The 13,112-nt window shown below is 43.6% G+C and overlaps 1 protein-coding gene across 3 annotated transcripts; it reads right to left on the bottom strand.

The window, feature by feature from the left end:
• Positions 1 to 9,835, bottom strand: LOC115787473 (protein bicaudal C homolog 1-like). Of its 3 annotated transcripts, XM_030740199.1 has the most exons (19): positions 9,559 to 9,835; positions 8,402 to 8,448; positions 7,934 to 8,003; positions 7,736 to 7,815; positions 7,454 to 7,615; positions 7,319 to 7,372; positions 6,850 to 7,065; positions 6,517 to 6,768; positions 6,264 to 6,395; positions 5,779 to 5,968; positions 5,507 to 5,640; positions 5,211 to 5,419; positions 4,506 to 4,611; positions 3,988 to 4,027; positions 2,430 to 2,593; positions 1,113 to 1,317; positions 852 to 1,018; positions 579 to 678; positions 1 to 467 (listed from the first exon to the last, which is right to left on the bottom strand). In XM_030740199.1, the coding sequence occupies exons 1-19, from the start codon at positions 9,833 to 9,835 to the stop codon at positions 337 to 339; spliced, it is 2,736 nt and encodes a 911-aa protein (XP_030596059.1). In that variant the 3' UTR covers positions 1 to 336. The 3 variants fall into 3 exon arrangements, with proteins under 3 accessions (XP_030596059.1, XP_030596060.1, XP_030596061.1); XM_030740200.1 differs by lacking the exon at positions 9,559 to 9,835 and having other exon boundaries at positions 5,507 to 5,616; positions 8,402 to 8,528; XM_030740201.1 differs by lacking the exon at positions 9,559 to 9,835 and having other exon boundaries at positions 7,918 to 8,003; positions 8,402 to 8,432.
• Positions 9,836 to 13,112: the final 3,277 nt, after the last annotated feature.

A 13,112-nucleotide genomic window follows, 5' to 3' on the forward strand; every position in this document is an offset into this window, starting at 1 on the left:
AAAGAAAAAAAAAAACACCAGAAACATCTATAATCAATATTTTCTCCTGTTTGTTTGTGCTTTATGGAGTTTGTTTCTTGTCAAGTATGAGTTTTGGAAGGAAAGCCTTCTTGTCTTGAATTATTATATAAAAAAAACTTTGGGTTATGCTGTAGAAGAAAGGCACTGTGTTTAAATATTTTACCTAATTTTTGCCCCTCCTTAAGGCAATCTCATGCTTGTCGAATTGTGGTAAATAATAAGCAGATAAGACTTTGCACTGGCATCACTGTTGTATACTTTCACGTGTATAGAATATCTCCACGTATTTCAGATGTAGCTCGCTGGTGTCTCCTTTCACCAGCGGTTACTCTGAGCTGCAATTTCCACATCCATGATTCGTGGAAGTCTACCACTAGCACCACCTTCCAGGTAGCCAGGCTTCACAGCAGGTGTATCTGAGAGCCTCCTCTTGCTTTTGTTCAGGTCTGTATCAGAGGGAAAATAATCTGTTTTACAAGATCAAGAGAGCACAGTCTGCTAAAACTGAGCGAGAAGCAGATACTGCATGAATCCAAGCTGAGACTTCAGAGATTCACCTGAGATTGCTAATAACATCTTGCGTCTGGCTCCAAAGGTAGAGACACCCACTTCCTTCAGATCTTCATCAGACAGCGTGAGGAATGTCTGATAGTCAATCTGGAGGAGTGCAGACAGAGTTTGCATCATGATGCTCATTCATAATGCATTCACTCTTTCTGCTTGTTTTCATGTATTTGTGCATTTCAGGCTCTGTGGCGAGTTCTCCCACACAGGCAACCCAACTTCACACCGAGCTGAATGAAAAAAGAAGTGCGACTGTGCGCATTTACCTCTTGCTGTTCAAACACATCGATGTATTTGATTAGGCCAAGTTGGCTGAGCAGCTCGGGCAGGTCATCTGTCAAGTAGGGGCTGGGGCACCGCTGACTGCAGGTCGACCCCCGCCTCTGTGAGCACGCGCTTTCGAAGTAGCTGCCGCTGCTTGCGAAGCTCTCCGCTGGACACCAGACGTCAGAGTTTAGAGGAAAAGGTTAAATGTAGAAGAGAGGAAGTGATCTCGGTTTAGCTGGACACACAGAGGTGAGACTTACAGGGCTTGTCACTTCTGGTGCGGTTCATTGAGGAGGCAAACACAGGAAAGGAGGATGATGAGGAGAATGTAGTTGGAGGGGAGGATGGGGAGGATGAGGAAGAAGAGGAAGAGACAGGCTGGGATGAAGATGTGGATCCGCGTCTATCCCTCCAGTTCTCAGAGTCACTCCCATTCACCACCTTTCCTGTCTGAGCAGCCCGAAACTAGAAGGAGACAAAGGAAAATAGTAACAGCATTAAGTGGACCTATTTTTGTTCTTGGACTCTATTAACGTTGCATGACTCAAGGTTAAATATATTCCTTATTTATCGTGTACTGGGCCTTGATGCAGCCCTTCAGTTCATCCACTGTCTGAAACAAGATGTTTTAGCTGCCTTCTGTATTCCTTTAAGCTGCCTTTATTCTGATAGCCAGACGCTTAAAAATAAATAAATAAATAAACAGAACAGGTTTGCACAGCAGGTGGATGAGACTGCTGTGCTCATGTTCAAGCTGAAAATAATGAAATGCATAATAAGTCCCCTTTAAATACTGGTTAATGTTGCTTTCATCTAAGAACATTTTGCACAATAGCAGCACCGTGTACCTTTGCCGCCATCCCCTCTTTTTATCTCTCCCCTATCTCTGTCCTAGAGATCATTAAGACAAATAGCTGCAAGTGGTCATAAACTTTCTAATGCCTGTAGATCCAAGGATTTAACAAAATCCATTTACCATGTCTCTAAACCAGCTTATTTGCCACCGCGGGCTGATCTGTGACAGTATAAGGCTTTCACTCGAATTTATCAATGCAGTGGGCACAGCAAATGCTTCCTCCCAGTTGCCTGGGTCTCAGAGGAAAATTGAACTCATTGGAGAAATGCCTCTTGCTTTCATTATCCTAAGCGAGTCTGCTTCTACATCAATGGCCAGTGGGCAGCCAGAGAGCAGCTATTCAAAAGGCTTTAAAAGAGCAGGGGAGATGAGCTGAACCGGCTCAGGTAAACAGGTCACTAAGGAGTGGCTGTGTTGACCATAGTGATGGTATCAGAGCTCAGGTAATTGAGCGTACAAATTGGCAGTGCTTACCACACAGTGAGATAAATGCTTCAAACTGTTAGGGGGCAATACCAATAAATGAGACTGTGTTAGACGGCCACAGGGCGACGCTTGTTTCACTGCACTGCGGTAAAAGCTTCAAGTGAATTCAGTTCAGCAAAAGTAGCTGTAACTATACATCAGAAACTCATTCTGTGACTTTGAATGAAAAGTCAAAATGTTAATCTGTGAGACCGTTTCTTTTCAGATATTAAGTAAGCAGTAGGCTCGTTTGTACCTGTTGCTGGTTATTACCGGTGCTCAGGTAGGGTTTGTAGTTGCGTCGGCTGATATTGCGGAGCTCCTGTACAGCCTCAGCTGGCATAGACTTGGAGAAGCCAAGGCCACTCCACGTGTCTGTGGGCGTGCGGACCTCTGTCACCACAGGCTTCCTCTGCATGGCTAACATCAACACGCAAACACAGAGTAAGAGAAATGCAGACTTCTCATCCAGAGACTTCTTGACCGATTGGTTTCTCAAGCATCACCATCTGTGATATTATCTGAAATTTGAGTGCCACCTTTCACATAAGTGCAGTATGTTGCATGTTTAATGCCAAAATGGTGAGAGATTTGAATAGGAGAACACTTTCAGAAAGCTTTGCAGCTTTAAATTCACATAAATGGATTTTGCAGCAAGCATCAATACTCATATCCGCAGTCTGTCTATCATAAAAATGCTTTGCAGGTTTCCCACGTCTTCTTTGGTACTCTGAAGCGAGCAAGCTGGGTTCATGTGTTAAATAATGAATCACACACAGTGCTACCCCTTGCCAGCATGTGGCATACTTAATAAAACTCCGAGTGCTAAGACTTAGATGGGCATACGCACGCAGTCGACAAACAAGTGACCCTGGGCCTCTTCCATGTGTGAATGTGTGATAAAAACTGCAACAGTACTCCATAAAGAGTGCGATATCAACAGGATTATTATTGGTAGGTTTTCATTCGGGTGTCTTTGTGTGTATTTGTGGAGTAAATGTCCCATTCATATACTGGCATATGGGTGTCTTAATGGCTGGGAGGCAGATGGCCCATTCAAACTGCTAATTCATAATCCCATAAAGGAACACTGAGGGAATTTGGTACCATTTGGCTGCAGATCTCTTCAGTATCCCTCATTCTGCGTGAGGGATTCGGGAGTGTTTGCTACATGTGTGTCCATGCATGCTTGTGTACGAGAGCGCACGCGCTTTTTCTGGATTCACGTTAGCATGTGTGTGTGTGTGTGTGTGTGTGTGTGTGTGTGTTGTCTGCATTGTGTATCTACCCCTTGTGAATTAAGTGGGAGTGCCAGTGCTACTCTATTATAACTTTGGCACAGTGCAGCCCATAAACAGGTCCCCTTCATCAGTTGTCTTGGCAGTGAGTGGTGCGGAAATGGGACTCCTCTATCAAATCCCTGCTTCTACGTAGGATATTAATGTGTTTCCTGCATGGCACGCTTGAATAAACTTAAAAGCCTACTTCATCTAGCTTAATCCATAGACATTATGTATTTTTCCAGCAATAATGCGACCAAAACAAGTGATAGTTAACAGCAAACTAAATTATTTCTTCTCCTTTTCAACTCCAAAAAAACAACTTATTGTATAAAACTGGATGTTCTGGTGAGCAAAGCAGCAATACACTTCACCAAAATCAATTTTAATGCATCTATCTGCAGCACAGCAACTATGAATCAATATTTTTTTTTAAAAAAGGAATGCTTGCATAGCAGTGCTAATCATTGTTGCAGAACATTTCTGAGACCACAGTGAGATGGGAAGAAATATTAAACATTTAGGAAGACTAACCTCTAGTTGCCAGCAGTTTCTTCTTTTCATAGTCATAATCCTACAAAGTACAAATAGGAAATGGAGTAGGTAAATAACGCATGAAATTGAATTTTTTTTCTCTTTGGTTATTGAGAGATAGGGGGATAGCAGGCACCTAATTTACAGCAGGAACAAACACATGCATAAAATAACACATCCTGCTGCTGTGGCAGTAAACTTGTTAATCCTTCTTTGCATAACCTTTGAGAATGTGAGATGGGAAAAAAAATAAGAGGGGAGAAAAACAAACAAAAAACTCAATTCTCATAATCAAATTTGGGAAGGTGCAAATCAATAGATTATAGACCACAACAAATACAATGATCCTTCTGCTTTTCGGTCTAACTTGACATTTCTGGTGTTGACTCATCCACTGTCCTGCAAGGATTATTTGTCCATTGAGGATTATCCATAACCACAATGTTTTTCATAGATTCAGTGGACAACTTTGTCAAGAAACAGGGAAAGAAGAGACCTGCAGCTCCTGCTTTTCTCACCTCAGCCTTGGATGAGTCAGCGCAAACATTTTGAGCCACAGTCACATCTCTCCTCAGGCTGTTCCTCCGCTCATTCCTCCCTCCCTCTGTGTCTGCGTTCAACAATCTGGCACAGTCAGGAGAAAACACACACACACACACACACACACACACACACACACACACACACACACACACACAAGCAAGGTTAAGTGAAACTGTGATGGTTTTGTACAACATTCAAGGGCTTATTTCCCATCTTTAACCTGGCTGCAGCAGTTCTTTAGAATGATTTCAGTGATGCAGTTTAAATATACAGTGTGTTAAATGAGAGTTGCATAATTAAAATTGCACCGCGCTTTAGAGCTGATTTATACAATAAAAAAACAAGCAAAAAACAATATAAGAGACTCAGTGAACATTAAATAGAAATGAGGTAAAAATAATAATAATAAAATAAGTCTTTCCTTTGTTTACTGCAGTTTTCTGTCAGCAAGATTGTACATTCTCAGCAGGCACATTCAGGTGTGTGAGCACGTGTGCGTGTGTATATGCACCCATATTAATCATGAGACGGGGGGCAAAAAAAAAAAAATCAGTTCAGAGTGACTGGGCAGACCTCCAATTTGGAGAAAACATCTGTGTCCACATAACACTGAGTATTTAACTGAAGTTAAGGCTTTGAAGATTACGGAGAGTTATCAAACAGTATCTGCAAACGCTCACCTGTATGTTAACACCTGCCCTGTTGAATGGCGCCTGCCTTGGCTGAAAACCTTGGAAATTTCCGGACCCTGAAGACTCCCCCTCCGCCCATTCAGCCCGACCCTGCCGATGCCGCTGTTCACTGCATCACGCGCCTCACATGGTGGCATCGCTACAACCTCAGAGGGCTCGTGCTCCGCTTGGTCCAGCTGGTCGTCATTTTCCAGGATCTGAGAGAGAGTCAGTTTGGGTTTACACAGAGATTTTCAGGAGGAATTCAATGTGTTTTGTCATTTTGAACATTAACAGTGAAACACCTTCTCCAGAGGTCGACCATCTGTTCCCTTCGGTCCTGTCCGACCCTCCTCACCGAGAGAGCTGAGGCCTGGTGGAGGTGACGGGCGGGGCTTTGTACCGTTTGGCATCTCTGTAGCAGGAGCAGGCACAGGGCCTGATCAGCGAGAGGGAACATGTTATGAATGGGTAAAAAGTCAAACTAGACTGGAATGAAATATGGGTAATATGAAGCAGAAAACTCCAGCTGCATTTGAATTATTCTCATTGTAAATAACAATGTGTGAATGCTCACCCTGTTCGGACAGGCGAAGCTGCTGCAGCAACATGCTGAGCCAGTAGTTGGTCAGCCCACTGCCAGGTAGTATGGTGTCAGGAGGCATGTCAGCTGCCTTCACAGTCTCGCTGGAATCCAGCCCTAGGAGCAGACGGCGGGTCTCATACAGGCAGGAAATATTCCTTTCCAGACCTTTCACCACCACTGACTGATAAATACAAGCCAAAACAGATTTTTAGATCAGTATTCAACTCAGCAGAAAACTACAGGGGAAAATAGATTTGGATTCAAAATCAAATAAATATTTCAGTGCAAGCTTTTTTTTTTTCTTTTTTTTTTTTTTATTAATAGGGAGCCTAAGAAAAAAGTAATCACAAGCTATAGTGTAGTCCTGGAATGAATGTCTAAAATGGGACTGGTAGCCAACAAAACAACCAATTTAGCATTTCTTTTGAGCTTGTCACTCAAATAATAAGCATCAGAGCCGCATGGTAAGCATGTACCTTGCTGGTCTGTTTTACTTTGGGCTTGACACTAATGAAGACTCCGAGGTTTTGCATCATCTGAGCCAGCTTACAGGGATCTGCCTCCCCATCTTCACGCATGTCAAACATCAAACACACAGGCAGACAGTCCTATTGTGTACACAAATGCACAAACAGCACACAGAATGTAAAATGATAAAATATTAAAAGCAGCAAAGTTTTCTCAGCATTGTTTTTTTTTTAGCGACCAAAACAAACAACTCCAGCGTACCATCAGCTGCTGCCGAGCCAGACAAACTCCGTCAGGGCTGCCCTGAATGAGCAGCGAGGGCGGACTCTGAGGGGCGCTGAGGTCCGGTAGGATGATCTGGGTCTGGGTCTGGTGCATGACGCTCAGGAAATGAGCGCCATTCTGTCCCAGCAGGAATAGGTGCTGCTGGGAAGTGACATCCAGCTGGCTGCTCACTATACCGCCTGCCACCTCTGGTCCCAGCAGGAGGTCCATCAAGATACAGGTCGCCTTCTGTGAGGTGATGGTATATAAAGTCACGACATGATACTTAAACCTCATTCCCCGGTAGTCTCCTTAATGTTTAATGCTAACCTTGACAGCATCTGCGTTGCCCTGCAGGCCCCAGACTGTGCAGCAGCTTCCATAAAGAGGGGGCTGGGCTTGAGGCTGGGGTGGGACAGCCCTGAAGCTTACGCTGACCCCCAGAGTCTGTGCTACCTGTTGGATAAGTGGTGAACCTGGATCTGGCAGAGCCTGGGGCACAAGACTTACTGGCAGGTCAAAGGTCATGGATAGTGGCTGGAGGTCCTGGGACAAGAAAGGAAAGGGTTCGATGATAAGGAGACACAGAAGGGAGGAGTAATTGAAGAGATGGGAGAGAAACAAAGAGGGAGAGCAGACAGGCAGTACTTTGACAGATATACCTGTCTTCTTTGTGTCAGCCATCCTCTTAATCACTCTATTGATCTTTGCGTCTGACAGGAGTGAAAATATTGAGTGTTGAGACAAATAAAAATCTATTCTGTGCAGTCTCTGCTCAAATGACACATTGACAACTCACTCTTATCCTCCTCCTGGCTTCCTCTACTCCCTCTATGGGCCCAGCGATGGAGACCTGTTAATATATAAATAAATAACAAACTTGTTTTCTGTTTCCTGTCACTGCAGCAGTTAGTGGAATTAAAATGCCGCATACCTGGTTGCTTTTCTCTCCAGTGGCATTGTGGCGGTTGGAGTCAGGAAAATGGATGTGACAGGATGTGACCTCCATTACCTTTTTGATGTTTCCACCACCTTTTCCGATCACATGGGAGTGCTCCGTATAGGCCACGTCCATTTTTAGAGTCACCTTGTTTACCTGGTTTTATATAAACACTGGTCATTCAAGCAGATTTCTTTTCAATGCTGGCCTTCATACATTCTTGCAAAACATGCAACTACTTTTATTTCAAACCAAGCATAATGTACATGTCCTCACCCTGGTTTCCAACACTTCTAGTATCTTCTTTTTGGCTTCCAGGACACTAGCTCTCTTTCCTTCCACCTTCACATGTGGATCTAGGAGGAAATCAATATGTCACAGTAAATGGGAAATGACAAATCTCCGTCGACACCGAAAAAACACAAAACAAAGAGCATTGATTTTGGTGTGAACGCAACCTGAAGAATTTGCCACCTTTCTTTGACTTGGCTCCTATCTTCAGCTTGGATGGCCATTTCACCTGCGTGTTAGTTTCTCTCATTACCTGTGGATGCGCAGACAATAGAAGAGAGTGAGAAACAAAGAAGCAGCTGCCGCTGTATGCAGGAAAGACACACACAGACAACTCGTAACACATACAATGAGAACAAACAGATGCAGTGACCCAGCAGACCTCTCCAATCTTTGGACACAAAGCCACCTCCACCTCCATGCAATTATCACCTCCATAAAACCTGTAATCACTGGATGTGAAGCATCCAACATGTAATAAAACTGTAGCAGAGATGCTTTCACTGATCTAAGATAAATTTAGCCACGAGGCTTTAAACACTGGTGATTATGCTGTCTGTGGCTTTCACAGAGGAAAACGGTTAAATATTATTAGTTGTTTCATCTTTTGGTTCATGAAGAAAATGTTTTAATGTTGGGAGTTTCACTCACTCTCTCAAAAAACTCTTCTCCTGTCTCGACACCGTCGCGCTTTGGAGCTGAAAGACACAAAGTAGGCATCTGTACAAATGTGGCAGATCAAGTTAAATAAACTGTCAGGTTGTATCGGTCGGTAGCACAAGTGTTCAGTATGACGCATGTGAACACAAAGTCTACATTTAAATGTTGACTCGGCTGAAATCTGTCAAGCCAGTGGAACAAGAGGTTGCTGGGAACATAAAAGTTTAAAAGGCCATCGCTCCATGGTGACATTTACAGGGTTCAGGGGGAGCCCCAGGAACGCCTTCACCCCCTCTTCATCGCTACGGGTTACGCTGGCCAGAGCTGAGGAATGAGTAGGAAACAGTACGGGGTGGAGCATAAGGTGGTGGTTAGGAAAGGCAGCCTCAAATTAGCCTAGAGACAACTAATAACATCAATGGCATTTGCTGACGCAAACACACCTCCCACTTTAGCAAAAAAAAAAAAAGAAATTCAAACTGCAAAACCAAGAGAGAATTTATAAAAATCAGTGTGAAGCTCTAAATGCAGTGTGACAGATTATTACCTAAAGGGTTGAGATAGATTGTTTACTGCCTGATTGGGGCTGTTCAAACAGCAGTAAAAGCAAAAGTCCCAGCTGCACCTGCATTAAACCAATCCTCAGCTATCAGTGCTGAAGCACTTTCCCATCAAGAGCAAACATCAGCTTGTGTCTGCAGCAGTGGCTCACTGTCAGAAAGAGTTTCCCCAGTGACACAGGGGAGGCATTTGTCATAAACCTGCCAAGCAGCTATAACTAACAGAGGCAGTTACCTCTGCTTCACAGACAGGAATGATAATAGCCAAAAGGACCCGTGAATGCATAAGCAATTGCAGGTCATAAATCACAATGATGCAGCAACAGGGGTTTAGTGGATGGCAGTTACTGATGTCGGCAACAAGGGCGCAGACAGCTGGAGGTCCTCACAGGTGCACAGGGTCAGGTAGATAACAAGGTCAATGAGGAGCACACGAGGAGGCCGTGATGGTATCAAAATAAAATAAATGTCAGACGTTGCAGCGGAAAGGGTACATCGTGAGAATGAAGTTGATAAGTTCTGGAGTTCAGACACATAGAGACATACTGAAAGTTATATTAAAAAAATAGATCATCTCATTTAACTCACCGTACAACATGGTCTCCAGCTTCTTCCTATCAATCCTGAACCTCTCCTCCACCCACTCTGGGTCCAAACTCTTCCCTTTTGCATTCTCCTGCTCCACAGCACAGCTTCTTCCTCCTTCTTCATGTTCCTCATCCTCTTTTTCCTCTCTGTCACACTGGGTTTCTCTGAGCTCAGTCTCTGCCTCTGAGTTAGGTTCTAGGCCATTTTCCAAGTCATGTTGCTTTGGTGCTACAATGGCCTGGACTGGAGAGCTTTCCTCTGGGGTAGTAGTGGCCATAGCAGGACTGAGCCCTTGTCAGTGATTTTTTTGTGTGTGTGTGTGTGAGTTGTATGTGTGCATGTGTGTGACCAAGGAGACCAGCAGGGAGAGAAAAAAAGGGAGAGAGGGGCAAGAAACACCCCCTGTGTCTTTGAAAAAAAGAAAAAAAAAATCCCCCGCCCCCTTCACTTAATTTGGTACACAAATCTAAACTCTTTCTCTGCCCCTTCAGGCTGTTTGAGTCTTGAAGGATCTGCTGCTGTGGCTTTCATTGCACAGACCGATAAGAATTGCTTCTTTGCACCACGCGCAGTGTCTTCTCTGTCATAGTGACTGCAGAAAGGCTAAGACAATACAACTTCATATAAGGCTCACTTTTCTCTGAGCAAATCTTCAGTAATCCTCAGTTCAGTGTCCACAGATTATCTGGATTGATAGTCAAGGTCCATGATAAGTCAAAATACAAATCTCACTCTCACTCTCACACACACACACACACACACACACACACACACACACACACACACACACACACACACACATCCTGACATCCAGCTTCACATCAGTGCATGCAGCTAACAAAATAAGCAGGTCATCCACCCACCTCAGATCTTGTCTGCCCTCCCTCCCCATCCTCTAAATGAGACACAGAGGGCTTCAGATTCCACAGGTCAGGGTGAAGGCGATCGGGGGGGGGGGGGATTGCAGGGTAAAACTTTCAACCAAAGCTTTAAATTTCTGTCTGTGTTGGAGGAAGTCCTGCTATCTGTACATTTATCTATATAAGCATAAAGTCCACTTTTTTCTTTTAATTCCATCAATTTTGACAACACCAAGGCCACCGGCTGAAATACCTCAGCCTTTTCTCCCTGTTTCCCTTCTTTAAGAATGGCTTCTTGGCAGCCACCCTTCCATTGAGACCATTTCTGATGAGGCTTCAGTGAACAGTAACAGGATCAACTGACAGGCCAGATGCATCTCTCAGATACTGTGTCAGGTCTTTGCTGGATATTTTCCTGTTTCATAAGGACGTGACTTTCAGATTCTGTTATCTGCTGCAGATAGTTTTTAGGCCTGCCACTTCTTCTTTTTTTTTTTCCTCTACCTGTCCTGTTTCCTCAATCACACCATGCTGAGATACTCCAGGATGCTCTCAGGATGACCTTGTTGGTGCTAAAATACTATTTTATGCAAACTGTGTTATCTTTGGCATTTTCCATAGATTCAACTAAAGAAATGGGAACAAAACACTTTTTTATGCTTGAATGAGCCGTAGGTCAGTGTTAAGTGGCTTAACAAACAAAACACATTCCTCTGAAAATGGTCGGGTACAAGTACTGGACTAAAAATGAGTAAAAAAGCAGCCGATGTCCACAGAAAAACCACAGAAAGACCTTCTGAAAGCCTGCAGAACTACTGCTCAAATATTCTTTATCAGCTACTCTTAGGAGCCTGTTTCTGACAATGCTTTGAACCACTTAAAATTGTCAGGTTTCTTCTGGCTTTGCCTGACTATGACCTTCTTAGCTATAGTGAACCCAAGCTTTAGCCACTGAGCCTCCTTCTTCTCTTTCCTTTAGGCCATTCAGCAGTGATTGTTTTCTAACATGAAGCGTGAATCTGTAAAATAAATACAGTGGTGGCAGCGGTGGAACAAGAGAACACGCTGGCAGCCCAGTAGTCATAAACTGAATCGACAGCAGAAAATGATTAAAATGGACCATAAAAAGAGCAAATGAGATTCAGAATTAGTTTAGCACTTATTCAGTCTCCTTGCTTTAAATTTTGCAGATTTGAGAAGTGAAGTGCAGGGACTTTATTCTGAGTAAAAACAAACTGCTCAATTAGTCGGCTCTTGTGGGACTGTGCTTCCAGCTCACTCCGATGTTTTTCCATATTGCCTAGACAAATCTGGCCCCAGGCGAAGCAGCAAACATTATCTGGCAGTGCAGCGATCTTGCTAACATTACAAACTACTGCAGGCTAGACTTATGTGCCTGAGGTGGATCGTAAATGAAAGACATGATGACTCTGTCACCATGGCAGCTGGTCAGGGAGTGAGTTATTCCAAGTTTAATCTGTCTTTACAATTGCAGAGCTTTTTCTTCCCACCACCCCCCCCCCCGTTCAGTCCCATCTGACGGGAAGGGTGTGGGTTTCCAGTAAAGCGTAGGGATGTGCGTCACCGTTTGATCAACACGGTGGGCAGAGGAGGCCAAACGCTCCAGCAGAGTGATTGATGAGGATGAGCTCTGGATGGTTGGTTAGATCAGCCCCTCAATTCATCAATGATTCAGATCAGCAGCATCCTATTCTCCTTATTCATGAGACCACCTTACCAAGCTGGCACTCTGATCCTTGGAAATCCTAACTAGGTCTTACAAGTGTTGATGTGTGTGAGAGAAGTGCTGCAGTTAATCCTTAATCAGCTACCATCACTTATGCAGGGGCTCCATTTAAAAGTCCATTTTTGCTTCCCTTGTGAGGAGGATTGCTAAAAAATTTGTAAATTTTAGAATTATGTTTTAGCACTGCTGCAGTGTGATCCTACTTTTCTAGTATAATAATGCAAAGATAATAGTGGTGAAACTTAAGGGGGGGGTGATCAGCTAGTATACACATGTCACTCTCATGCCCTCTCTGGTCTATTAGTTAACGTCACAAGTGACAGGAGGATTTTGTAATTAAAGTTGTGTTAAATAATTAACTAATTTACTCACTGATTGCTGGATTCTACGAGAGCATTTCTTTGCCAGCCTCTTGGATGGAGTTAACACTGATGCTTTTCTTGTAGCAGATCCTAATTTCTGTTGCAGGCTTATTGATGCAAAGACCAGCAGCAGCTCTCACTCTCCATTCTGTGTGCAGAAAAATCACCTCAGATCTAAAGCTAAGCAAAGCCGAATAAATGCGTGTCTGTTCAGATCAGTGTTTGTGGTCTAAGCCTTCCACCTTTCATCACAAAGTCAAAATATTTTTCTCAGTATTTTATTTATACAGGGACGAAACATATTAACAATGAATGAACAAAGTATGTATCAGTGCACAATTCCTGCAAACACTGCGTGGGTGACTCAGTTCATGAAGAATACGATTTTTTTTTTTTTTTTTGTCGCCATTAAATGTCATGCTGAATTTAAATAAATTATGACTTTCCAAACTCGAGGTGCAACGTGAGGCTGTGATACCCTTGAGCACCGCAAGAGGGTGCTGTGAATTAACTGCATACGCGTCGGTTGCGTTAACCCCACCCTCCACTTCCGGGTCGTGTTTTTTTTTTTTTTTTTTTTTTTTT

This window comes from Archocentrus centrarchus, chromosome 10 (assembly GCF_007364275.1).
Source record: "Archocentrus centrarchus isolate MPI-CPG fArcCen1 chromosome 10, fArcCen1, whole genome shotgun sequence".
NCBI classification, from domain to species: domain Eukaryota; kingdom Metazoa; phylum Chordata; class Actinopteri; order Cichliformes; family Cichlidae; genus Archocentrus; species Archocentrus centrarchus.